This window comes from Bombina bombina, chromosome 2 (genome assembly GCF_027579735.1).
Source record: "Bombina bombina isolate aBomBom1 chromosome 2, aBomBom1.pri, whole genome shotgun sequence".
In the NCBI taxonomy this organism is placed as follows: domain Eukaryota; kingdom Metazoa; phylum Chordata; class Amphibia; order Anura; family Bombinatoridae; genus Bombina; species Bombina bombina.
In genome coordinates this window covers 1,178,870,996-1,178,896,342 of record NC_069500.1, presented here as the reverse complement: position 1 = coordinate 1,178,896,342, position 25,347 = coordinate 1,178,870,996, and the positions used below count along the sequence as shown (strand labels likewise).

At 38.3% G+C, this 25,347-nt stretch overlaps 1 protein-coding gene across 1 annotated transcript in view; it reads right to left on the bottom strand.

Annotated features, from left to right (window-relative positions):
* WWC2 (WW and C2 domain containing 2) overlaps positions 1-25,347 on the bottom strand; it is a 538,330-nt gene that overhangs the window by 110,827 nt on the left and 402,156 nt on the right. Inside the window, 3 exon segments of the mRNA XM_053700248.1 lie at positions 5,716-5,908; positions 14,166-14,249; positions 14,337-14,408. Coding sequence (XP_053556223.1) covers positions 5,716-5,908; positions 14,166-14,249; positions 14,337-14,408 — 349 coding nt within the window.

Here is a 25,347-nt window from a genome sequence, read left to right as displayed (position 1 = left end):
TTGCTAGTCGCTCTCACTGCAGAAAGGCTATAAGTTATATGTATACAGTATTTTCTTAGTGAAGTGCCATTCCCCAGAAATACCTCAGTGCCAACATACATACATAACAGCCTGATACCAGTTGCTACTACTGCATTTAAGGCTGTACTTACATTATATCGGTATTAGCAGTATTTTCTCAGTCAATTCCATTCCTTAGAAAATAATATACTGCAACATACCTCTTTGCAGGTGAACCCTGCCCGCTGTCCCCTGTTCTGAAGTTACCTCACTCCTCAGAATGGCCGAGAACAGCAAATGGATCTTAGTTACGTCCGCTAAGATCATACACAAAACTCAGGTAGATTCTTCTTCTAATACTGCCTGAGAAAAAACAACACACTCCGGTGCCGTTTAAAACAACAAACTTTTGATTGAAGAAATAAAAACTAAATGTAATAACCACACTCCTCTCACACATCCTATCTATTAGTTAGGTGCAAGAGAATGACTGGGTATGACGTAGAGGGGAGGAGCTATATAGCAGCTCTGCTTGGGTGATCCTCTTGCACTTCCTGTTAGGGAGGAGTTATAATCCCATAAGTAATGGATGACCTGTGGACTGACTACACTTAACAGGAGAAAAAGGGGTTAACAGTGACCCCAATAATGCAACGCGTTTCTCGGTTTTGCACCGTTTCATCAGGCATAAAATTGTTCTTATTCCTACCTCTCCTGCCTCTGCTTTATATAGCCAGCTAACAAACATTATCCTCCTTTCAGAGGGGTGTGTTTAACAATTAATCACTGACACCTGTCTAAGGTGGCTAGTCTCCTAATTACAAAACGTTAAGGAAATCCAATGCACTTATATATGCAAGAAAACTGTTGTTTATGATATACATGTATATGTACAAAAGACTAGCTTTCTATCTGATATACGTATGTGTATAAGTGTAAGGGGGATTTTCTTTCTAATCCATCTATTCTATAGATCTCCCAACAGTGATAGTCTATTCCTATACTATATATGTTATATGGCTCATCCATCAGTAATATTTCCCTATATTAATTCCCTATATTAATTGGCAGGGGTGCATATGAATTTTAACCTCTGTGGGGGTTTTTTCCTATATCTAGAAATATTCATAGCCAGAAACTTTTTACAAAATAATCTGTTCTCTTAATAATATGTCCTAACATTATACTTTATAGGTATTAATGGGGGTTTCTATACTACGGTAATTTTACCAATGCTGCACTCCACAAGCAGCATATATGAAATTTACAGCGAAACATTAACCCAATATTAACTTGGCTCAACTAAATGGTATGCACTGTATTATAAATAGTGCCCTAGTGTTCCTGATTTCTTTAGATAAATTTGTAATTTTTATAATTACATAGTATATTCGATCCCAAAGTGTGATAAAAATCACACATAATAAATATCAAAATAAATCACAATTGTGGAGCAAAACACAGTCTAAAATCTAGTATATAAATACAAAAAAATCAAATTTATGTTGATAAATCTTGCAGTAATGCATAAAGTAGCATATGGTGAATATTAATATGGTGTATAATATAACATAATATGTCTCAAAATGTGATGTTGCAACTAAATGTGACAGTAATATAAAGGTGATTCGATCATCTAATGTGATAAAAATGTGTCAAGATAATCTATTTATAAATTCAAAGAAAATACTTATTCATTAAAGATTGAAACTGTAACTAAAAAATACTAATACTAAAATATATATATATATATATATATATATATATATATATATATATATATATATATATATATATATATATATATATATACATAAAAAAATAAATAATAAAAATAACATACACTCGCCTGCGCCAGAGGGAAACATACTGGATATTCAAATTCCAGTCTTTGTTTCCCTCTGGCCTGAACGAGGTATTAGATCTGGCGGCCTTTTAAACAATAGTTTCCTTAACTAGTTTAAAAAAATTTCCACACCCGAATTACAGGTGTGGTTGTTTCATTATTATTAATATATATGTACACAACACTCAGTTTTATTTTTTTTATTATTTATTTTTATATATATATATTTTTTTTTTTTCTCATATAGAGGACACTTAGAGTTAGGAATCACTTTAGTGTTAGTATTTTTAGTTACAGTTTTAATCTTTAGTGAATAAGTATTTTCTTTGAATTTATAAATAGATTATCTTGACACATTTTTATCACATTAGATGGTCTAATCACCTTTATATTACTGTCACATTTAGTTGCAACATCACACTTTGAGACATATTATGTTATATTATACACCATATTAATATTCACCATATGCTACTTTATGCATTACTCCAAGATTTATCAACATAAATTTGATTTTCTCGTATTTATATACTAGATTTTAGACTGTGTTTTGCTCCACAATCGTGGTTTATTTTGATATTTATTATGTGTGATTTTTATCACATTTTGGGATCGAATATACTATGTAATTATAAAAATTATAAATTTATCTAAAGAAATCGGAACACTAGGGCACTATTTATAATACAGTGCATACCATTTAGTTGAGCCAAGTCAATATTGGGTTAATGTTTCGCTGTAAATTTCATATATGCTGCTTGTGGAGTGCAGCATTGGTAAAATTACCGTAGTATAGAAACCCCCATTAATACCTATAAAGTATAACGTTAGGACATATTATTAAGAGAACAGATTATTTTGTAAAAAGTTTCTGGCTATGAATATTTCTAGATATAGGAAAAAAAACTCACAGAGTTTAAAATTCATATGCACCCCTGCCAATTAATCTAGGGAATTAATATAGGGAAATATTACTGATGGATGAGCCATATAACATATATAGTATAGGAATAGACTATCACTGTTGGGAGATCTATAGAATAGATGGATTAGAAAGAAAATCCCCCTTACACTTATACACATACGTATATCAGATAGAAAGCTAGTCTTTTGTACGGTGCTCTGACAAAATGCAAAAGGACATTTGGCAGAAGGACATTTGGCAGACGGACATTTGGCCGACGGACATTTGGCTGACAGACAGAAAGCTAAAGAATGTTCCGATTTCGGCCGAGGGCAGATACGTTCCAGAGTGCTCTGTTCTAATCAGAGCCTCGGGCGCCGCAACTGCCTCTGGGAACCTTACCATGGGTCCTAGGCCGCACGTTTTGTAATTCTCTGTCTGGGAAATTATCTATCTATCTATCAAATCTATCTATTTATCTATCAAATCTATCTATCTATCGTATCTATCAAATGTATCTATTGCATCTATTGATCTATCTATCTAATCTATGTATCTATCTATCTATCAAATCTATCTATCTCGTGGCCGGACTGTTATCTGACAGCCACTTGTGTTTCAGCCAAATGTCCGTCGGCAAAATGTCCGTCGGCCAAAAGTCCGGCCACGCTTTTGTACATATACACGTATATCATAAACAACAAAAAGACAGTTTTATTGCATATATAAGTACATTGGATTTCCTTAACATTTTGTAATTAGGAGACTAGCCACCTTAGACAGGTGTCAGTGATTAATTGTTAAACACACCCCTCTGAAAGGAGGATAATGTTTGTTAGCTGGCTATATAAAGCAGAGGCAGGAGAGGTAGGAATAAGAACAATTTTATGCCTGATGAAACGGTGCAAAACCGAGAAACGCGTTGCATTATTGGGGTCACTGTCAACCCCTTTTTTATCCACCTAACACAGCAATTGTTCTGTTGTGTTTTTTAACTTTTGTTTTTAATAAATATTTGTAATTTACTGGAAATATGCCTTTGAGTGGATATCTTTACCTACCTACTGCCCTGCTGATACATAAGAGTCTCTCTACCTTTTTGGGACTTTGTGTTACCTATTGGAGCCATTTGATTACAGCATTAAGAAATCTGATCTGGGGTGAGCTGCTACACCTGCCTAAAATTTGCAGCTTGTTTCTACCAGCACATAAGTGTGCTCATAGAGTATGTGAGTAACCATCTGTACCACTGAAAATATTGTTTGTTATATCTTTAACAGTCTGCACATGTAGTGCTTTTTTTTTGTGTCTCCTTTTCCATCTCCAGCATCACAGTACTACCTGAGAGGTGAGCTGCCACACCTATTTGAATCTGCAGCCTGCTACTACCAGCACATTGGTGTGCTTGTGAAGTGTGTGAGTACCCATTTGGCTCTACTACTGTTATTACTGATTTTTATATCTGTTGATCCTACACATGAGGCGCCCCTCTATTTTCTTTTATTCCTCATAGTTATACCCGGACCAGTCGGCGAGGAGGAGGCAGCCACCACAGGGCTTTTCCACTTGGTTTTGAAAAGGACTTATTTTTGCCTTGATTTTGTAATTATATTTGGACTTCCCTCATTTGAGAGGATTTTATTTCATTTTTCTTTTATTTTGTTTTATTTTTTTTATTTGTATTGTATACACAATTACCAATTTGCATTTTTTAAAGAGTATATAGATTAATATCACTATCTATATTATCACTAGCGCCCCCTTACTTTGCTGTAAGGCTATATATACACTCTACTGCGCATGACAGCTTCGGATAAACACACTTGGCCTTTTATATAATAGGATAATTCACAGTTACATGCAATTTGTACTAAATTTACAGTTATGTACGATACATTTTAAAGATAGGTATAAAAAGCAGCAAACATTCCTTTTTTTATATTATTGCCTTCTCCAGTTTTTTTTTAATTTGCTGTCAGAATATAAAAGAATGATACATTTAGTAAACAAGAGAATTTAAAATAATACAATGGAACCAAAAAATGGGTAAGACAAGTAAATGTTTTAGATACATAGATTTGTATTTATCAGCTTTATTAAAGGGCCATAATAGTTAAAATGACACTAAACCCATTTTTTTTCTTTCATGATTCAGATAAAGCATGCAATTTTAAGCAACTTTCTAATTTACTCCTATTATCAAATTTTCTTCTTTCTCTTGCTATCTTTATTAAAAAAACAGAAATGTGATGCATAGGAGCCGGCCCATTTTAGGTTGAGAACCTGGGTTATGCTTGCTTATTGGTGGGTAAATGTAAGCCTCCAATAAGCAAGCACTATCTATGGTGCTGAACCTAAAATGGGCTGGATACTAAGATTTACATAGCAAGAGCATGAAGAAAAATTAAAAAAAGAATTAAATTAGAAAGTTGCTTAAAATGTTATGCTCTATCTGAATCATGAAATAAAAAATGTAGGTTCAGTGTCCCTTTAAAAAAAAATAAAAAAATAAACATGCTCTAATTTGTTACAGCATGCAATTTTAAGACTAACAACCCTACACCACTGTGTTTTTAACCCCCACCCAAAAAAAAAAAAAAAAAAAAAACACAGTAGAAGTACTGCTCACCTCAGAGCATATGCCATATTTAACATTTTTTTGTTTTAGTTTGGGCTATAGCAGTTGTACGTGTAGGGGATCATGGTCTTTAAATCATTTTTGTTGCAAGTTACACTGAAAACAGTTGATTTCCTGACTAACTAGCATAACTCCTAATTGGCAAATAGCGCTTATTTCATGACTAGAATACTGCGGCGTAATGTTTGCAGCATGCTGTGCACGTCTGAATTATACAATGACTGCACAAATAAAAATCCACTTCATTCAGAATAGATTTCAAGTGTTCTCAGTTGCAAAGTGAACAATTCAAAGTGTGAAGAATGTGGAAATACAAAACATATATACCAGGCATTCCTCTTGATGGGTTATACCAACTGAGCAAATATCCACTCTTAGGGTCTTTTGCTGCAAGGTGCTCTGTGAAATTGATACTCGAAATAACTCGTTAAATAATACAGTTTCAGTAGCAGGATAGACTTTGGTCCGGAAGAGGCAGCTTGAGTCATTTGAGGACGGAAGAACAGCAACTCTAAAATATCTGTAAGAAAGATGAGATCACGTTTCAGATAAAATCTCATTGTCTGACATCTACAATTATATATTATGTACAAGTTGAGTCTCACAGGAGTGCATAAAATGGAGATATTTTTATTTTACAAATAGATTATACACAGAAATAAGTCATCAGCACAATCCCAGTGTGTGAAGAAAGAGAGAGAAAGAAAGAAGAGAAAGAAAGAAGAGAGAGAAAGTGAGAGAGAAAGAAAGAGAGAGAGAGAGAGAGAGAGAGAGAGAGAGAGAGAGAGAGAGAGAGAGAGAGAGAGAGAGAGAGAGAGAGAGAGAGAGAGAGAGAAAGAAATAAAGAGATAGAGAGAGAGAGAGAGAGAGAAAGAGAGAGAGAGAGAGAAGAGAGAAGAGAAAGAAAGAAGAGAGAGAAAGTAAGAGAGAAGAGGAGAGAAAGAAAGAAGAGGAGAGAAAGAAAGAAGAGGAGAGAAAGAAAGAAGAGGAGAGAAAGAAAGAAAGAGAAGGAAAGAAAGATAGAAAGATAGAAAGAAAAGAAAGAAAAAAAAGAAAGAAGAGCGATAAAGAAGAGAAGGAAAAAGGAAAGAAAGGATCCTTCTTATCCCGTCTAATGACTTTAAATAATCTAAGGTGCTGCATGCTTCAGTAACCCAGTAAACTAGATTTATAGAGCTATGTCAATATGCTATAAAATCTATAAAAATGCATTATAGCCTCCTTGATAGTAAAGGGGTTAAAATGCTAAAACCATACAATGAGCAAGCAGAATATGTTCCTGTTAGGTACAGCAAGCATGAGGTTAAATCATTTGCATTTTTTGTATTCTTTTATATTCTTTAACACGTTTATAAGCATTTTAATCTGTAAGTAAAAAGCGTAAGTAGTTAGTAATTAGGGAAGGCGATACCAAGATAAAAGAGATAAATCAGACATCAACCACAACAGCGGTCTCCATTGTATCTACTTTCTACCCTTTGAACTTGTATATCTAGAGGAACACAAAGCACTTAGTACTTGAAATGAATTTTTTTGCCTTCAACTTTGTTCATAAAGGAGACCTCTCTCTCTCACTATATTCTTTCTGAAGGTTGTTTTGCTTTAAAAGTCAATGTTAAATCCAGATATATCAAGCTAATTTAACTTTTTATTTCTTTTGCTTAGTATTAAATGAATATTTATATTGTAAAACGTATATTGAGTAGATAAAATAGTGTATTAATAGGGACATTGAAATGATAAATTAAAGTTTCATTATTTAGATAGATCACACAACAACAGAAGTCAATTGGAACCAAATTTTTTTTTAATCAAATTTTGGTCTTTATATTATTGGTTAAAAAAACTTAGCTGCTTTCCATGTGCGCACATGTCTTGAGCACTATGGGCTCCATCTGCTATGCAGCGTCGCCCGCAAAAGCCGGCGATGCTGGTTTTTGCGCGCGTTTGGTATCCTATATACAGCGTAGCATACAAGTTACGCTCATATATTTCACCCGTCGGATGTAGTTTTTTACCCATAGACTAACATATAAAAGACGCGCAATTTGGTATCCAATATCCAGCGCAAGGCCTTACATGGCGAAAATGGAGAAATCTTACTCCATTTTCACCTCGCCATAAAATACAGCCGTAGCAGGCCATGCGCTGAGTATGGGAGCACCGTAACTCCCTAAAATGCCTTCCAAAAAAAAACTAACACCTAACGCATGCGCAATGTCTATCTACCTGTCAACCGCAATCCCCCACCGCAATAACTAATAAAGTGTTTAACCCCTAAACCGCCGCTCCCGGACCCTGCCGCCACCTACATTAAATGTATTAAACCTTAATCTGACCCCCCTACACCGCCGCCACCTACATTAAATGTATTACCCCTAAATCTAAGTCTAACCCTAACACCCCCCTAACTTAATTATTATTTAAATAAATATAAATAATATTACTATTATTAACTAAATTATTCCTATTTAAAACTAAATACTTACCTATAAAATAAACCCTAAGATAGCTACAATATAATTAATAATTACATTGTAGCTATTTTAGGATTTATTTTTATTTTACAGGCAACTTTGTATTTATTTTAACTAGGTACAATAGCTATTAAATAGTTAATAACTATTTAATAGCTACCTAGTTAAAATAATTACAAAATTACCTGTAAAATAAATCCTAGCCTAAGTTACAAATACACCTAACAATACACTATCAATAAATTAATTAAATAAATTAACTACAATTATCTAAAATAAAATACAATTAAATAAACTAAACTATAGTACAAACCCCCCCACTAAATTACAAAAAATAAAAAAATATTACAAGAAGTTTAAACTAATTACACCTAATCTAATCCCCCTAATAAAATAAAAAAGCCCCCCAAAATAATAAAATGCCCTACCCTAAACTAAATTACAAATAGCCCTTAAAAGGGCCTTTTGCGGGGCATTGCCCCAAAGTAATCAGCTCTTTTACCTGTAAAAAAAAAACAATCCCCCCCAACATTACAACTCACCACCCACACACCCCTACTCTAAAACCCACCCGATCCCCCCTTAAAAAAAAACTAACACTACCCCATTGAAGATCACCCTACCTTGAGCCGCCTTCACCCAGCCGGGCCGAACTCTTCATCCGATCCGGGCACAAGTGGTCCTCCAGCCGGGCAGAAGTCTTCATCCGATCGGGGCAGAAGAGGTCCTCCATCCAGCAGAAATCTTCATCCAAGCGGCATCTTCTATCTTCATCCTTCCGGCGAGGAGCGGCTCCATCTTGAAGACATCCGACGCGGAGCATCCTTCCTGCACGACGACTACCCGACGAATGGCTGGTCCTTTAAATGACGTCATCCAAGATAGAATCCTATCAGCCAATCGGAATTCGAGGGACGCCATCTTGGATGACATCATTTAAAGGACCAGCCATTCGTCGGGTAGTCATCGTGCAGGAAGGATGCTCCGCGTCGGATGTCTTCAAGATGGAGCGGCTCCTCGCCGGAAAGATGAAGATAGAAGATGCCGCTTGGATAAAGATTTCTGCCGGATGGAGGACATCTTCTGCCCCGATCGGATGAAGACTTCTGCCCGGCTGGAGGACCACTTGTGCCCGGATCGGATGAAGACTTCGGCCCGGCTGGGTGAAGACGGCTCAAGGTAGGGTGATCTTCAATGGGGTAGTGTTAGTTTTTTTTAAGGGGGGATCGGGTGGATTTTAGAGTAGGGGTGTGTGGGTGGTGGGTTGTAATGTGGGGGGGGATTGTTCTTTTTTTTTTACAGGTAAAAGAGCTGATTACTTTGGGGCAATGCCCCGCAAAAGGCCCTTTTAAGGGCTATTTGTAATTTAGTTTAGGGTAGGGCATTTTATTATTTTGGGGGGCTTTTTTATTTTATTAGGGGTCTTAGATTAGGTGTAATTAGTTTAAACTTCTTGTAATATTTTTTTATTTTTTGTAATTTAGTGGGGGGGTTTGTACTATAGTTTAGTTTATTTAATTGTATTTTATTTTAGATAATTGTAGTTAATTTATTTAATTAATTTATTGATAGTGTAGTGTTAGGTGTATTTGTAACTTAGGTTAGGATTTATTTTACAGGTTATTTTGTAATTATTTTAACTAGGTAGCTATTAAATAGTATTGTACCTAGTTAAAATAAATACAAAGTTGCCTGTAAAATAAATATAAATCCTAAAATAGCTACAATGTAATTATTAATTATATTGTAGCTATCTTAGGGTTTATTTTATAGGTAAGTATTTAGTTTTAAATAGGAATAATTTAGTTAATAATAGTAATATTATTTATATTTATTTAAATAATAATTGTTTGGGGGGTGTTAGGGTTAGACTTAGGTTTAGGGGGTAATACATTTAATGTAGGTGGCGGCGGTGTAGGGGGGGTCAGATTGGGGTTAATAAATTTAATGTAGGTGGCGGCAGTGTAGTGGGGTCAGATTAGGGGTTAATAAATTTAATGTAGGTGGCGGCGGAGTCCGGGAGCGGCGGTTTAGGGGTTAAACACTTTATTTAGGTGTGGCGGGGTCTGGGAGCGGCGGTTTAGGGGTTAATACATATAATGTAGGTGGCGGTGGGCTCCAGGAGCGGCGGTTTAGGGGTTAATACAAGGATAGGTTTATTGCGGTGTGGGCTATGGCGGTTTAGGGGTTAATACATTTATTATTAAGAGTGAGAGGGGGGATTGCAGATATAGGGGTATACGTGTCGGGCTTATTTTTGGGAGGCAGGTTAGACAGTTACGGGAGATTTAACATTTTAGTTAGTTTTCTTAGGCGCAGGCAGTTTCTCAAGTGCCGTAAGTCACTGGCGACTTCAGAAATTTGTACTTACGCTCATTTCTGGACATCGCTAGTTTATCCGACTTATGGCACTTTAGGAACTTCCGGCAGGGTATAGGTAATACCCTGATGTGCGAGGGGAAACTACGGGCGGCGCGGGTTCCCTCACTTGCGCCAAAAACTACGCCGTATATCGGATCGCGCCCCATATGTATACCAATGTTACAAACACAACTGCCATATGGGCATGTGCACACACTCCTTCCTTAGCCTACTTCAGTATGCTGTCATGGAAAGGAGCTACATTTTAGTAAAGAAAAACAAGAGAAATAAGTAATTATGACAACAGAAGTAAATTGAAAATATTTGTTATTTAAATTTTACACTGTTCTCTTGGTATCAGTGGCGACTATAAAAACAATATATAGGGGGGGACGCATACGATAATTATTATTTTATTAGAAAATATATTAATGAACTCCTGCACATATTAACCAAGCACTATGCAGCATGTAGGAGTGTCAAGGTCCTGCATTCCACAAGCTGCACTCCAGCCTCTCTGGGGGAACATTATAATTTTCTGCATTAACTTACAGGAAAAGCAGGCAAAAAAAGTAATGGAAGCGCATTGCAAATTTGTTTCATTATGCATAATTCAAAATGTTATTATAAATGTCCCATTAAACTGGTGACTAAAAAATGTAACCTTTTGTTACCAAACCCTAATGGTGAGCCACCACTTTATATTGCCTAGAATGTGAAATCTTGCATTAGTACAAACCCACACTGCCTCACTGTCCCTTTAAAAATTAACATTTGTAAATGGAACATATTAATACAGTAAAAAAATTAAAACTGCTCACTCTTGCCTATATATACAGTGTGTGTGTGTGTGTATATATATATATATATATATATATATATATGAGTACACTTCATCCTATAATTGTCAAGAGTATATACATTGATAATGTCACGCAGTGATGTATAAGAAAGATGAGGTTCTATGCTAATGTTAAAAAAGCTACTATATAATGATGCTGAGGGGCTTGACACATGTTGCACTGTATGAGGTGGGTAAAATATTTTATATATATATAGTATCTAGGGGGTACCAGACTATAGCGCTTGTAGAAAGGGAGTAACATAAAGGGGAGCACAGTTTTAAAGTGTAACACAAATGTACTGATTTACAGCAGGATATAAAAAAACTTTTTTGTGGCTCACCTTTTTGTCTTTTAGTCTGAGAAGTCTGTGTAGTGTCTTTGCTTCTCCTCTGTAGAGTATGGTATATTTAGAAAACAAAGATTATTGGCCTCTGTGTGGTGCCAATTAAGGTATTTCTTTTCAATAAATAAAATCTCCTTGTTAGAAAGTGGTTGAGTAACAGGCTTCCCCTCTCAGGGGTGTGGTAGATGCCTTTCAACAAAATAAATAAATGAAGCTAATGCCAGTGATTAGTGCAAATAAAATCTCCTTTATTTTAGCACAAAAACAAACCGTTGTTTGTGCTGGTGAATTAAAAGTCTCTTGGTGTTGTTAGGTAAAAACTTTGTGCAGAAATTTGGGGTATTTAACTTCCCAAACAGGCTGTGATGGTTGTTGATTATGCACAAACAGTGCAGAGGATTCCTTTAAGATTTTTGTCTCCAGATGGTGTAAAGATTAAGGTTTAGGCAAGATTTTGGGGTATTTTCCTTCCCAAACAGGCTGTGATGGTTGTTGTCCTGAACTTACATAAACAGTATAGAGGATTCCTTGATGATCCCTGTTGGTTTCTCTTTTTTTGCAAAAAGTTCCGTTTTTTACTTTGAGGAAAAATAACGATTCCTGAAGGTTCCTGTGTGGGTTGTAGAAGAAGTGAGGTGTTTTGTAACCTCTGAGGAAGTGAAGACAGTTTCACGAAACGCGTAACGGCACGCCCACTTGTGACATCACTTCCGGTCCGGCGAGACCGCAACTCTACAGATCACTTGTGAAGCACAAGTCTATCCAACGCCATCCTAAGACAGGAAAGACCTGTGGAGGTTACACCATCTGGAGACAAAAATCTTCAAGGAATCCTCTGCACTGTTTGTGCATAATCAAGGCGACAACCATCACAGCCTGTTTGGGAAGTTAAATACCCCAAATTTCTGCACAAAGTTTTTACCTAACAACACCAAGAGACTTTTAATTCACCAGCACAAACACCGGTTTGTTTTTGTGCTAAAATAAAGGAGATTTTATTTGCACTAATCACTGGCATTAGCTTCATTTATTTATTTAATTGAAAGGCATCTACCACACCCCTGAGAGGGGAAGCCTGTTACTCAACCCCTTTCTAACAAGGAGATTTTATTTCTTGAAGAGGCCAATCATCTTTGATTTCTAAATATACCATACTCTACAGAGGAGAAGCAAAGACACTACACAGACTTCTCAGACTAAAAGACAATAAGGTGAGCCACAAAAAAGTTTTTGATGTGTGTCACTTCCTGTGATGTTACATCAGCTGTTGTACACATTTTGCCACTAATGCGCATGTGTGCCAGCGTCATCACATACCTGGCCGCATACGTCACTGTGAAACTATTTAGACTTGTGAAATTAAGAAGCCTTTCTATAGCGCATGCGTGTACAACAGCTGATGTAACGTCACAGGAAGTGACATGGTTCGCTCTTTTTAAAATTTTGGTCCCTTAACAGGAGGGGAGGGTTAATAAGCAAAAGCAGGAGCTTTATTTCCAGGTCAGCAGCACTGAGACAGTAGGAAACCTGAACAGTCATTTTCAGTACAAATTTGCCGCACATAAGGAAGTAGGATGTTGCACACGCCCCCTTAGCAACGAGTGGTAACTGAAGCAGCATTATTTATTGGTTCACCTGACCTGCCAGTCGTACTGCACATAACTTAGGAGCAAGGGTTATGTAGGCTACCAGTGCCTTGTTAAATGTGACAGCTTTTTAACAGTTTAACTCAGACTGACTCCACAACAAGCCTGACACCTATACCCTGCTTTATTGCTCCCAATCGCTGTGCACCAAATGGAGGGCCTGGTGGTGGGGGGGCACACGGGGGCAATTAATTTTATTGAGGGGGCATTTGCCCCCCCTCGCACCCCTGTAGCGATGCCACTGCTTGGTATCCTTTATTGAAGAGTAAACCTAGTTAGGCTAATAAGAGCTTAGAAAAGTGCATGTGTCTAGCAATCTATGGCAGCAGTGTATGCAACTATGTATAATATTGGTATAAACATTGCTGCAAACACTGGTGCCAGATGGCTATAGACAGGTGCACTTTTTCTGAGCTCCCCTAGGATTACGGATACTAAGAGAACTAAGCAAAATTGTGAATAGAAGTAAATTGGAAAATTGTTTAAAATGACATGCGCAATGCAATCCATTTAAGTTTAATTTTAACTTTGACTTCCATGACTCTTTAAACATGAATCAAATAAAATTAAATATTATGTTTGATGCCAATTTTATCCTTAGGATTTGAGAAAGAATTGCAATGCACTGTGAAACAATCAAAGCTATAATGGTACATTTATATAGCCCATCTGGGAGCGTTTTTGTAATAGTTTTGCTTATTTTTTAACAACATTGTGCTGATTTTCATACCCCTAACCAAACCCCAAAACATCAGATGTAGACCCAGGTCTACAGACTCCTGCTGCTCTTGTTTGTGTAATCTGTCTTTTTATATGCAGGGAAGGGGGAATTTTCTGCTCTTCCTGATTTCCCAGTCTATTTCACTGGGTGTCCCAGCCTAACCTCATCAACAGTGCAAAACTTGGAGATTTTAAGTTAGTTTTTAAAAGGTTTTATACTGGATTTTTACATCAGTATCTGTGCATATTCTTCTTTATAGTAGAGTCTATTACATGCAGTTATATGAAGACTGGTATACACTGTCCTTTTAAGGTTACGTCATAAAGAACCTAAATAATACATAGTAAGCGGTAATGTATAAATGCAAAGTCTGTGATTACTTACATCCTGGAACCATATGGGACACAAGTGTGATTGTTTTGCAACTGGACAATTATTATCACAAAGCTGGCGTTTGCAGAATCATACCTGTACAAAAAAAGATGGAAAAGAAGTAAATTATAGCAGAAACTTTTCAGTTGAACTTATATAGTTTTCTTGACCCAATCTTCTCACCTCAGAATTAATTGAACTTGAGCTGCCCCTGGAACAGAATAATCTTCATTAAACTTAACATCTTCACAATGTCTGAAAGGCAAATAAAATTGAGGTTACACTCTAGGCCAGAGGTATGCAATCATTACACATTAGAGTTCGCTCTGGGGTTTTTTTTCACACTAATGGCTGATGAGCAAATTCTAGAAATAATAAATGAGAAATAAAATATTATATATATAGTGGCCCTGCACTCACATCTAACAAGTCTACCATCAGAGTGTAGGGTTTAAAATAATGCATCAAGCATGGAAGACCCTGACTCTGTGGATTTTAGCAACATAATAGGTATTTTAAATGCTGTTTTGTGGTATGAGCCCTTTCCTCAGACCAAAATGCGTGGTAACAGATATATGCCATTTACTAAGCTTGTACATGTATCAGTATTTGCTTGGTAATGACACGCATTACTGTATCTGTGATATTGTATAACATACTCATATGCTAATGTTTTGTTGCTTATAGCGCCAGAAAATAACTATCTGCTGTAAGAAATGTAATATGGACCTCATTTAAAGTGACAGTAAAATCAAAATTATCAATCATACAGAGCATGTAATTTTAAACAACTTTCCAATTTACTTCTAATGTGCTTTGTTCACTTAGTATCCTTTGTTAAAAGGTATACCTAGGCAGCCTCAGGAGCTAAGTGTTAAAAGGTGACTGCACATATATGTCTCTTGCCATTGTCTCACTAAATGTGTTCAGCTAGCTCACAGTATTGCATTGATGTCCCTTCAACAAAGGAAATAAAGACAATGGGCCCCATGTATGAAAAGGCGTGAGGGCAGCTTCTCAACTTAAAAAGCTTTCCGCGTGCTTTTGCTGCATACAGTCAGCGGATCTATTTGTCTGCTGGCCGGCATGCATCATTACACACTCTGATGAGTGTGTAATGCTGCCTCTTCACTAGTGCAAGAGAAGCGAGCTCTCAGTGGTTTCTCTGAGGTGGTGAAGAGTGTAAGAAGCAGCGATCTAATGACCGTTTGCGTCTTAAATTGTGGGAAGCAGGCTTGTGTGGGATTTCCATAGCGCTGCCATTACAAATTTTGCTGAGAGGCTAAAAACCTTGCGTTACAGCCTATACCAACACAATCCGTTTCGCAATCTAAGAGCAGTAGTTATGAGTTTTACGCAACAAAGTGTTACATAAAACTCATAACTAAACTGTTACAAAGTACACTAACACCCATAAACGACCTATTAACCCCTAAACCGGGACCCTCCCGCATTGTAAATACTATATTAACGTTATTAACCCCTGATCTGCCACACCTGACATTGCCGCCACTAATAAAATGTATTAACCTCTATTCCCCCGCACCCCAACATAGCCCACACAATAATAAAGATATTAACCCCTATTCCGCCGCTCCCCGTCATCGCCGCCACTAAATAAAGTTATTAACTCCTAAACCTCTGGACTCCCACATCACTACCACAAAAACAGAATTTATGTTTACCTGATAAATTACTTTCTCCAACGGTGTGTCCGGTCCACGGCGTCATCCTTACTTGTGGGATATTCTCTTCCCCAACAGGAAATGGCAAAGAGCCCAGCAAAGCTGGTCACATGATCCCTCCTAGGCTCCGCCTACCCCAGTCATTCGACCGACGTTAAGGAGGAATATTTGCATAGGAGAAACCATATGTTACCGTGGTGACTGTAGTTAAAGAAAATAAATTATCAGACCTGATTAAAAAAACCAGGGCGGGCCGTGGACCGGACACACCGTTGGAGAAAGTAATTTATCAGGTAAACATAAATTCTGTTTTCTCCAACATAGGTGTGTCCGGTCCACGGCGTCATCCTTACTTGTGGGAACCAATACCAAAGCTTTAGGACACGGATGAAGGGAGGGAGCAAATCAGGTCACCTAAATGGAAGGCACCACGGCTTGCAAAACCTTTCTCCCAAAAATAGCCTCAGAAGAAGCAAAAGTATCAAATTTGTAAAATTTAGAAAAAGTGTGCAGTGAAGACCAAGTCGCTGCCTTACATATCTGATCAACAGAAGCCTCGTTCTTGAAGGCCCATGTGGAAGCCACAGCCCTAGTGGAGTGAGCTGTGATTCTTTCAGGAGGCTGCCGTCCGGCAGTCTCATAAGCCAATCGGATAATGCTTTTAATCCAGAAGGAGAGAGAGGTAGAAGTTGCTTTTTGACCTCTCCGTTTACCAGAATAAACAACAAACAAAGACAAAGTTTGTCTGAAATCCTTAGTAGCTGCTAAGTAAAATTTGAGAGCACGAACTACATCCAAGTTGTGCAACAAACGTTCCTTCTTTGAAACTGGATTAGGACACAAAGAAGGCACAACTATCTCCTGGTTAATGTTTTTGTTAGAAACAACTTTTGGAAGAAAACCAGGTTTAGTACGCAAAACCACCTTATCTGCATGGAACACCAGATAAGGAGAAGAACACTGCAGAGCAGATAATTCTGAAACTCTTCTAGCAGAAGAAATTGCAACCAAAAACAAAACTTTCCAAGATAATAACTTAATATCAACGGAATGTAAGGGTTCAAACGGAACCCCCTGAAGAACTGAAAGAACTAGGTTGAGACTCCAAGGAGGAGTCAAAATTTTGTAAACAGGCTTGATTCTAACCAGAGCCTGAACAAAGGCTAGAACATCTGGCACAGCTGCCAGCTTTTTGTGAAGTAACACAGACAAGGCAGAAATCTGTCCCATCAAGGAACTTGCAGATAATCCTTTTTCCAATCCTTCTCGAAGGAAGGATAGACTCTTAGGAATCTTAACCTTGTCCCAAGGGAATCCTGCAGATTCACACCAACAGATATACCAAATTATGTGGTAATTTTTCTGGTTACAGGCTTTCAGGCCTGAACAAGAGTATTAATAACAGAATCTGAGAACCCTCGCTTTGATAAGATCAAGCGTTCAATCTCCAAGCAGTCAGCTGGAGTGGGTCGAACGGACCTAGAACAAGAAGGTCTCGTCTCAAAGGTAGCTTCCATGGTGGAGCCGATGACATATTCACCAGATCTGCATACCAAGTCCTGCGTGGCCACGCAGGAGCTATCAAAATCACCGACGCCCTCTCCTGATTGATCCTGGCTACCAGCCTGGGGATGAGAGGAAACGGCGGGAACACATAAGCTAGTTTGAAGGTCCAAGGTGCTACTAGTGCATCCACTAGAGCCGCCTTGGGATCCCTGGATCTGTACCCGTAGTAAGGAACTGTGAAGTTCTGACGAGAGGCCATCAGATCCATGTCTGGAATGCCACACGGTTGAGTGACTTGGGCAAAGATTTCCGGATGGAGTTCCCACTCCCCCGGATGCAATGTCTGACGACTCAGAAAATCCGCTTCCCAATTTTCCACTCCTGGGATGTGGATAGCAGACAGGTGGCAGGAGTGAGACTCCGCCCATAGAATGATTTTGGTCACTTCTTCCATCGCTAGGGAACTCCTTGTTCCCCCCTGATGGTTGATGTATGAACTTGGCCCTCGCTAGCTGAGGCCAAGCTTTGAGAGCATTGAATATCGCTCTCAGTTCCAGAATATTTATCGGTAGAAGAGATTCTACCCGAGACCAAAGACCCTGAGCTTTCAGGGATCCCCAGACCGCGCCCCAGCCCATCAGACTGGCGTCGGTCGTGACAATGACCCACTCTGGTCTGCGGAAGGTCATCCCTTGTGACAGGTTGTCCAGGGACAGCCACCAACGGAATGAGTCTCTGGTCCTCTGATTTACTTGTATCTTCGGAGACAAGTCTGAATAGTCCCCATTCCACTGACTGAGCATGAACAGTTGTAATGGTCTTAGATGAATGCGCACAAAAGGAACTATGTCCATTGCCGCTACCATCAAACCTATCACTTCCATGCACTGCGCTATGGAAGGAAGAGGAACGGAATGAAGTATCCGACAAGAGTCTAGAAGTTTTGTTTTTCTGGCTTCTGTCAGAAAAATCCTCATTTCTAAGGAGTCTATTATAGTTCCCAAGAAGGGAACCCTCGTTGACGGAGATAGAGAACTCTTTTCCACGTTCACTTTCCATCCGTGAGATCTGAGAAAGGCCAGGACAATGTCCGTGTGAGCCTTTACTTGAGGAAGGGACGACGCTCGAATCAGAATGTCGTCCAAGTAAGGTACTACAGCAATGCCCCTTGGTCTTAGCACCGCCAGAAGGGACCCTAGTACCTATGAGAAAATCCTAGGAGCAGTGGCTAATCCGAAAGAAAACGCCACGAACTGGAAATGCTTGTCCAGGAATGCAAACCTTAGGAACCGATGATGTTCCTTGTGGATAGGAATATGTAGATACGCATCCTTGAAATCCACCTTGGTCATGAATTGACCTTCCTGGATGGAAGGAAGAAGTGTTCGAATGGTTTCCATCTTGAACGATGGAACCTTGAGAAACTTGTTCAAGATCTTGAGATCTAAGATTGGTCTGAACGTTCCCTCTTTTTTGGGAACTATGAACAGATTGGAGTAGAACCCCATCCCTTGTTCTCCTAATGGAACAGGATGAATCACTCCCATTTTTAGCAGGTCTTCTACCCAATGTAAGAATGCTTGTCTTCTTATGTGGTCTGAAGACAACTGAGACCTGTGGAACCTCCCCCTTGGAGGAAGCCCCTTGAACTCCAGAGAATAACCTTGGGAGACTATTTCTAGCGCCCAAGGATCCAGAACATCTCTTGCCCCAGCCTGAGCGAAGAGAGAGAGTCTGCCCCCCACCAGATCCGGTCCCGGATCGGGGGCCCGCATTTCATGCTGTCTTGGTAGCAGTGGCAGGTTTCCTGGCCTGCTTTCCTTTGTTCCAGCCTTGCATAGGTCTCCAGGCTGGATTGGCTTGAGAAGTATTACCTTCCTGCTTAGAGGACGTAGCCCTTGGGGCTGATCCGTTTCTGCGAAAGGGACGAAACTTAGGTTTATTTTTGGTCTTGAAAAGACCTATCCTGAGGAAGGGCGTGGCCCTTGCCCCCAGTGATATCAGAGATAATCTCTTTCAAGTCAGGGCCAAAGAGTGTTTTCCCCTTGAAAGGAATGTCAAGCAATTTGTTCTTGGAAGACGCATCCGCTGCCCAAGATTTTAACCAAAGCGCTCTGCGCCACAATAGCAAACCCAGAATTTTTTCGCCGCTAACCTAGCCAATTGCAAGGTGGCGTCTAGGGTGAAAGAATTAGCCAATTTAAGAGCACGAATTCTGTCCATAATCTCCTCATAAGAAGAAGAATTACTAATAATCGCCTTTCCTAGCTCATCAAACTAGAAACACGCGGCTGCAGTGACAGGGACAATGCATGCAATTGGTTGTAGAAGGGAACCTTGCTGAACAAACATCTTTAGCAGACCTTCTAATTTTTTATCCATAGGATCTTGGAAAGCACAACTATCTTCTATGGGTATAGTGGCGCGCTTGTGTAGAGTAGAAACCGCCCCCTCGACCTTGGGGACTGTCTGCCATCAGTCCTTTCTGGGGTCGACTATAGGAAAACAATTTTATAAATATGGGGGGAGGTACTAAAGGTATACCGGGCCTGTCCCATTCTTTACTAACAATGTACGCCACCCGCTTGGATATAGGAAAAGCTTCGGGGGGCCCCGGGGCCTCTAAGAACTTTTCCATTTTACATAGTGGTTCTGGAATGACCAGATAATCACAATCATCCAAATTGGATAACACCTCCTTAAGCAGAGCGCGGAGATGTTCCAACTTAAATTTAAAAGTAATCACATCAGGTTCAGCTTGTTGAGAAATGTTTCCTGAATCTGAAATTTCTCCCTCAGACAAAACCTCCCTGGCCCCCTCAGACTGGTGTAGGGGCCCTTCAGAAACCATATCATCAGCGTTCTCATGCTCTACAGAATTTTCTAAAACAGAGCAGTCGCGCTTTCGCTGATAAGTGGGCATATTGGCTAAAATGTTTTTGATAGAATTATCCATTACAGCCGTTAAAAGTTGCATAGTAAGGAGTATTGGCGCACTAGATGTACTAGGGGCCTCCTGTATGGGCAAGACTGGTGTAGACGAAGGAGGGGATGATGCAGTACCATGCTTACTCCCCTCACTTGAGGAATCATCTTGGGCATCATTTTTACTAAATTTTTTTATGACATAAAATACATATAGTTAAATGAGAAGGAACCTTGGTTTCCCCACAGTCAGAACACAATCTATCTGGTAGTTCAGACATGTTAAACAGGCATAAACTTGATAACAAAGCACAAAAAACGTTTTAAAATAAAACCGTTACTGTCACTTTAAATTTTAAACTAAACACACTTTATTACTGCAATTGCGAAAAAGTATGAAGGAATTGTTCAAAATTCACCAAAATTTCACCACAGTGTCTTAAAGCCTTAAAAGTATTGCACACCAAATTTGGAAGCTTTAACCCTTAAAATAACGGAACCGGAGCCGTTTTTATATTTAACCCCTTTACAGTCCCTGGAATCTGCTTTGCTGAGACCCAACCAAGCCCAAAGGGGAATACGATACCAAATGATGCCTTCAGAAAGACTTTTCTATGTATCAGAGCTCCACACACATGCAGCTGCATGCCATTGTTCTCAAAAACAAGTGCGCCATACCGGCGCGAAAATGAGGCTCTGACAATGATTAGGGAAAGTCCCTAAAGAATAAGGTGTCTAAAACAGTGCCTGCCGATATAATCTTATCAAAATACCCAGATTAAATGATTCCTCAAGGCTAAATATGTGTTAATAATGAATCGATTTAGCCCAGAAAAAGTCTACAGTCTTAATAAGCCCTTGTGAAGCCCTTATTTACTATCTTAATAAACATGGCTTACCGGATCCCATAGGGAAAATGACAGCTTCCAGCATTACATCGTCTTGTTAGAATGTGTCATACCTCAAGCAGTAAGAGACTGCACCCTGTTCCCCCAACTGAAGTTAATTGCTCTCAACAGTCCTGTGTGGAACAGCCATGGATTTTAGTTACGGTGCTAAAATCATTTTCCTCATACAAACAGAAATCTTCATCTCTTTTCTGTTTCTGAGTAAATAGTACATACCAGCACTATTTTAAAATAACAAACTCTTGATTGAATAATAAAAACTACAGTTAAACACTAAAAAACTCTAAGCCATCTCCGTGGAGATGTTGCCTGTACAACGGCAAAGAGAATGACTGGGGTAGGCGGAGCCTAGGAGGGATCATGTGACCAGCTTTGCTGGGCTCTTTGCCATTTCCTGTTGGGGAAGAGAATATCCCACAAGTAAGGATGACGCCGTGGACCGGACACACCTATGTTGGAGAAATAAACCTATTAACCCCTAAACCACCAGCCCCCTACATCGCCAAAAACTAAATTAAACTATTAACCCCTAAACCCAACAACCCCCTAACTTTAAATTAAAATTACAAGATCCCTATCTTAAAATAAATAAAAACTTACCTGGGAAATTAAAAAAAAAACTACGTTTAAACTAACATTACTATTATACTAGAATTAAAATAACTATCGATTAAATAAATTAAAAAAACTTAAGACTACTGAAAAAAAATTAAATTTACAATTACAAAAAATAAAAAATACTAAATTACAAAAAAATAAAAACACTAAATTACGAAAAATAACTAAAGAAATGATCCAAAATAAAAACAATTACACCTAATCTAATAGCCTTATCAAAATAAAAAGCCCACCCAAAATAAAAAAAAAACCTAGCCTACAATAAACTACCAATAGCCCTTAGAAGATGCCGTCTGGATGTAGATAGAAGACGCCGCCTGGATGGATGAAGACCTCGCCGCCTGGATGAGGATGGATGTCCGGACTTCAAAAACTGTAAGTGGATCGTCGGGGTTAGTGTTAGGTTTTTTTAAACTTTTTTGGGGTTTTGGGCTTTCTTAAAAGAGCTGAATGCCCTTTTCAGGGCAATGGGTAGCTTAGGTTTTTTTAGAGTTAGAATTTTTATTTAGGGGGGTTGGTTGGGTGGTAGGTTTTACTGTTGGGGGGGGTCTTTGTATTTTTTTACAGGAAAAAGGGCTGATTTATTTAGGGCAATGCACTTCAAAAGGCCCTTTTAAGGGCTATTGGTAGTTTATTGTAGGCTAGGGTTTTTATTTTTATTTTGGAGGGGCTTTTTTATTTTGATAGGGCTATTGTTATTTTGGATCATTTCATTTGTTATTTTTCGTAATTTAGTATTTTTTATTTTTTGTAATTGTAGATTTAATTTTTTTTAGTAGTGTTAGGTTTTTTAATTTGTAATTTAATTTATTTAATTGATAGTTATTTTAATTCTAGTATAATAGTAATGTTAGTTTAATTTATAGTTTAAACTTAGTTTTTTTTAATTTCCAAGGTAAGTTTTTATTTATTTTAAGATAGGGATCTTGTAATTTTAATTTAAAGTTAGGGGATTGTTAGGTTTAGGGGTTAATAGTTTAATTTAGTGTTTTGTGATGTGGGGGGCTGTAGGTTTAGTGGTTAATAGGTTTATTTAGTGGCAGTGATGTGGGAGGCCAGAGGTTTAGGGGTTAATAACTTTATTTAGTGTCGGGGAGCGGCAGAATAGGGGTTAATATCTTTATTATAGTGTGGGCGATGTTGGGGTGCGGGGGAATAGGGGTTAATAACTTTAGTATAGTGGCGGCGATGTCGGGGAGCGGCGTAATAGGGGTTAATAAATTTATTTCGGTGGCGGGATGTCGGGAGCGGCAGATTAGGGGTTAATAACATTATGTAGGTGTCGGCGATGTCGGGGGCAGCAGATTCCACGATCGCAGGTGTTAGTTTTTTTTCTAACATTTTCTCCCCATTGATGTCTATGGGGAAAGCGTGTACGAGCACATCAAAGCAGCACTTGTATTTTGTGCAGTATGGAGCTTAACGACCACCATATCGCACGCACAAGGAGGGTTTTCAAAAACTCGTAATAGCAGCACTATGGAGGGTGTAATAACGCAAAATTTGTTGCGTTCGTTTCGCACCCTCTATAGCGCAAAACTTGTAATCTAGGTGTTATTTATTTTCTTCCAAATCCCCATGTAGTAGGCATACACTGACTGGTGCACACAACATACTTGTATTTAAAAGGACATGAAATCTATAATTGTTCATGATTCAGATAGATCATACTATTTTAAAGTCTCCAATTTACTTCTATTATCTAATTTGCTTCATCCCCTTGTTATCCTTTGTTGAAAAGCAGCAATGCACTACTGGTAGCTAGCTGAATGCTTTGGGAAGCCAAAAACATGAAGCATATATGTGCAGCCACCAATCAGCAGCTTCTGAGTCTACCTAGGCATCCCTTTCAATAAAAAATATCAAAAGAACAAAAAAATTAGAACAGCAAAATAAATTGGACAGTTGCTCACATGATCTGTCTGAATCATGAAAGAAAAATATGGAGTTTCGTGTCCATTTAACATTCAGTGCCTATGCATATGGTGCACTGTACAGCACCTGCATACTAGCAATGCTTGCTGTCCTTTAAGGGGATATAAAACCCAAAAATGTTCTTTTAGAATTCAGACAGAGCAAACCATTTTAAAAAAGTTTCCCATTTACTTCTATTATCAAATTTGCTTCCTGTCTATGATATTGTGTGTTAGATACATAGGTAGGCATCTGGAGCACTATATGGCATGAAATAGTGCTCCTGAACATGAATGACATTCTTACAAAACTGCTGCTATATAGTGCTCCAGAAATGGGCCAGCTCCTGAGCTTACATCCCTGCTTTACAACAAAAGATACCAAAAAAATGAAGAAAAATTGATAAAAGAAGTAAATTAGAAAGTTGTTTAAAACTGCATGCTCTGTTTGAATCATGAAACAAAATTTGGGGTTGGGTTTCATATCCCTTTAAAATGAAAAAAAAAGATCTCCACTAGTTCCCATACAAAATAATATTAATACTTAGGAAGCAGTGAGTCAGAGCCCATCTTCTGAGTTCATTCTTCAAAGACTATAGGTCACAGCATGGAGCAGAGCAGCTTAGACACCATTTGATGGAAGCCAATGCAAAGTTTGAGTGAATTATTTTTGCCACGTATCTACTAGTTTTCATCAGGCTGGAGTTTATGATTCTAGGGTGATAATGCATAAAGACTCTTAGGGAAAAAAAGGTCACTACACATTAAAGTGAAGGTAAACTTTGATGAATGAAAGTCCGTTTTTTTAAAAATACTATTAAAAACAGGGGCACTTTCATTCATCAAAGTTTAGAAGGCAGCCGTTTTGAATAAAAACTTACCTTTGTACTTTTCACAGTCAGAGCAGCTTCCCCCACATGGAGATCCTCTCTTCACACATCAATGACTAATCTGGCTTCCTCCAATCACGGCATGGCCTCAGGCAATGACTACCCTGGGGGGAAAGTCGTGATTGGAGGAAGCAGGATTAGTCATTGATGTCGTGTGAAGAGAGGATCTCCAAGTGGGGGAAGCTGCTCTGGCTGTGAAAAGTACAAAGGTAAGTTTTTAATCAAAATGGCTGCTTTCTAAACTTTGATGAATGAAAGTGGCCCTGTTTTTAATAGTATTTTTAAAAAAATGGGCTTTCATTCATCAAAGTTTACCTTCACTTTAATGTCAGCTAAGGTTTATCTCATTATCATTTTGTTTCTTTGAGGATTATGTTACTTTTTAAGCACATTTTACTAAGCACATTAATACTAGGACAGACGTTAGATTTAGCATATCTAATGCACAAGATGTTTTGATCATATAAACATGTTGCTTGTTGCCTAGTAAGGCTTTTTTGTTTTTAATAAAATAAAATCTTTTTATTATTTTTGTTGCTGGCTGACTCTTAATTTCTCATGGATTTGGTAGAGCTTCATAGAGGACAGGGGCCACTGAAAGAGGTTTCTAACATGATTTTTTATATTTATTTAAAACAACAAATTTTATGTTTACAGTATTGTACTTAGAGTTGCCACTTTTTTCCTAGAAGATTCCTGGACACTTTTTAAATGGGCGTGGCTTGGGCCATGGCTTCTCACGGCCTTAA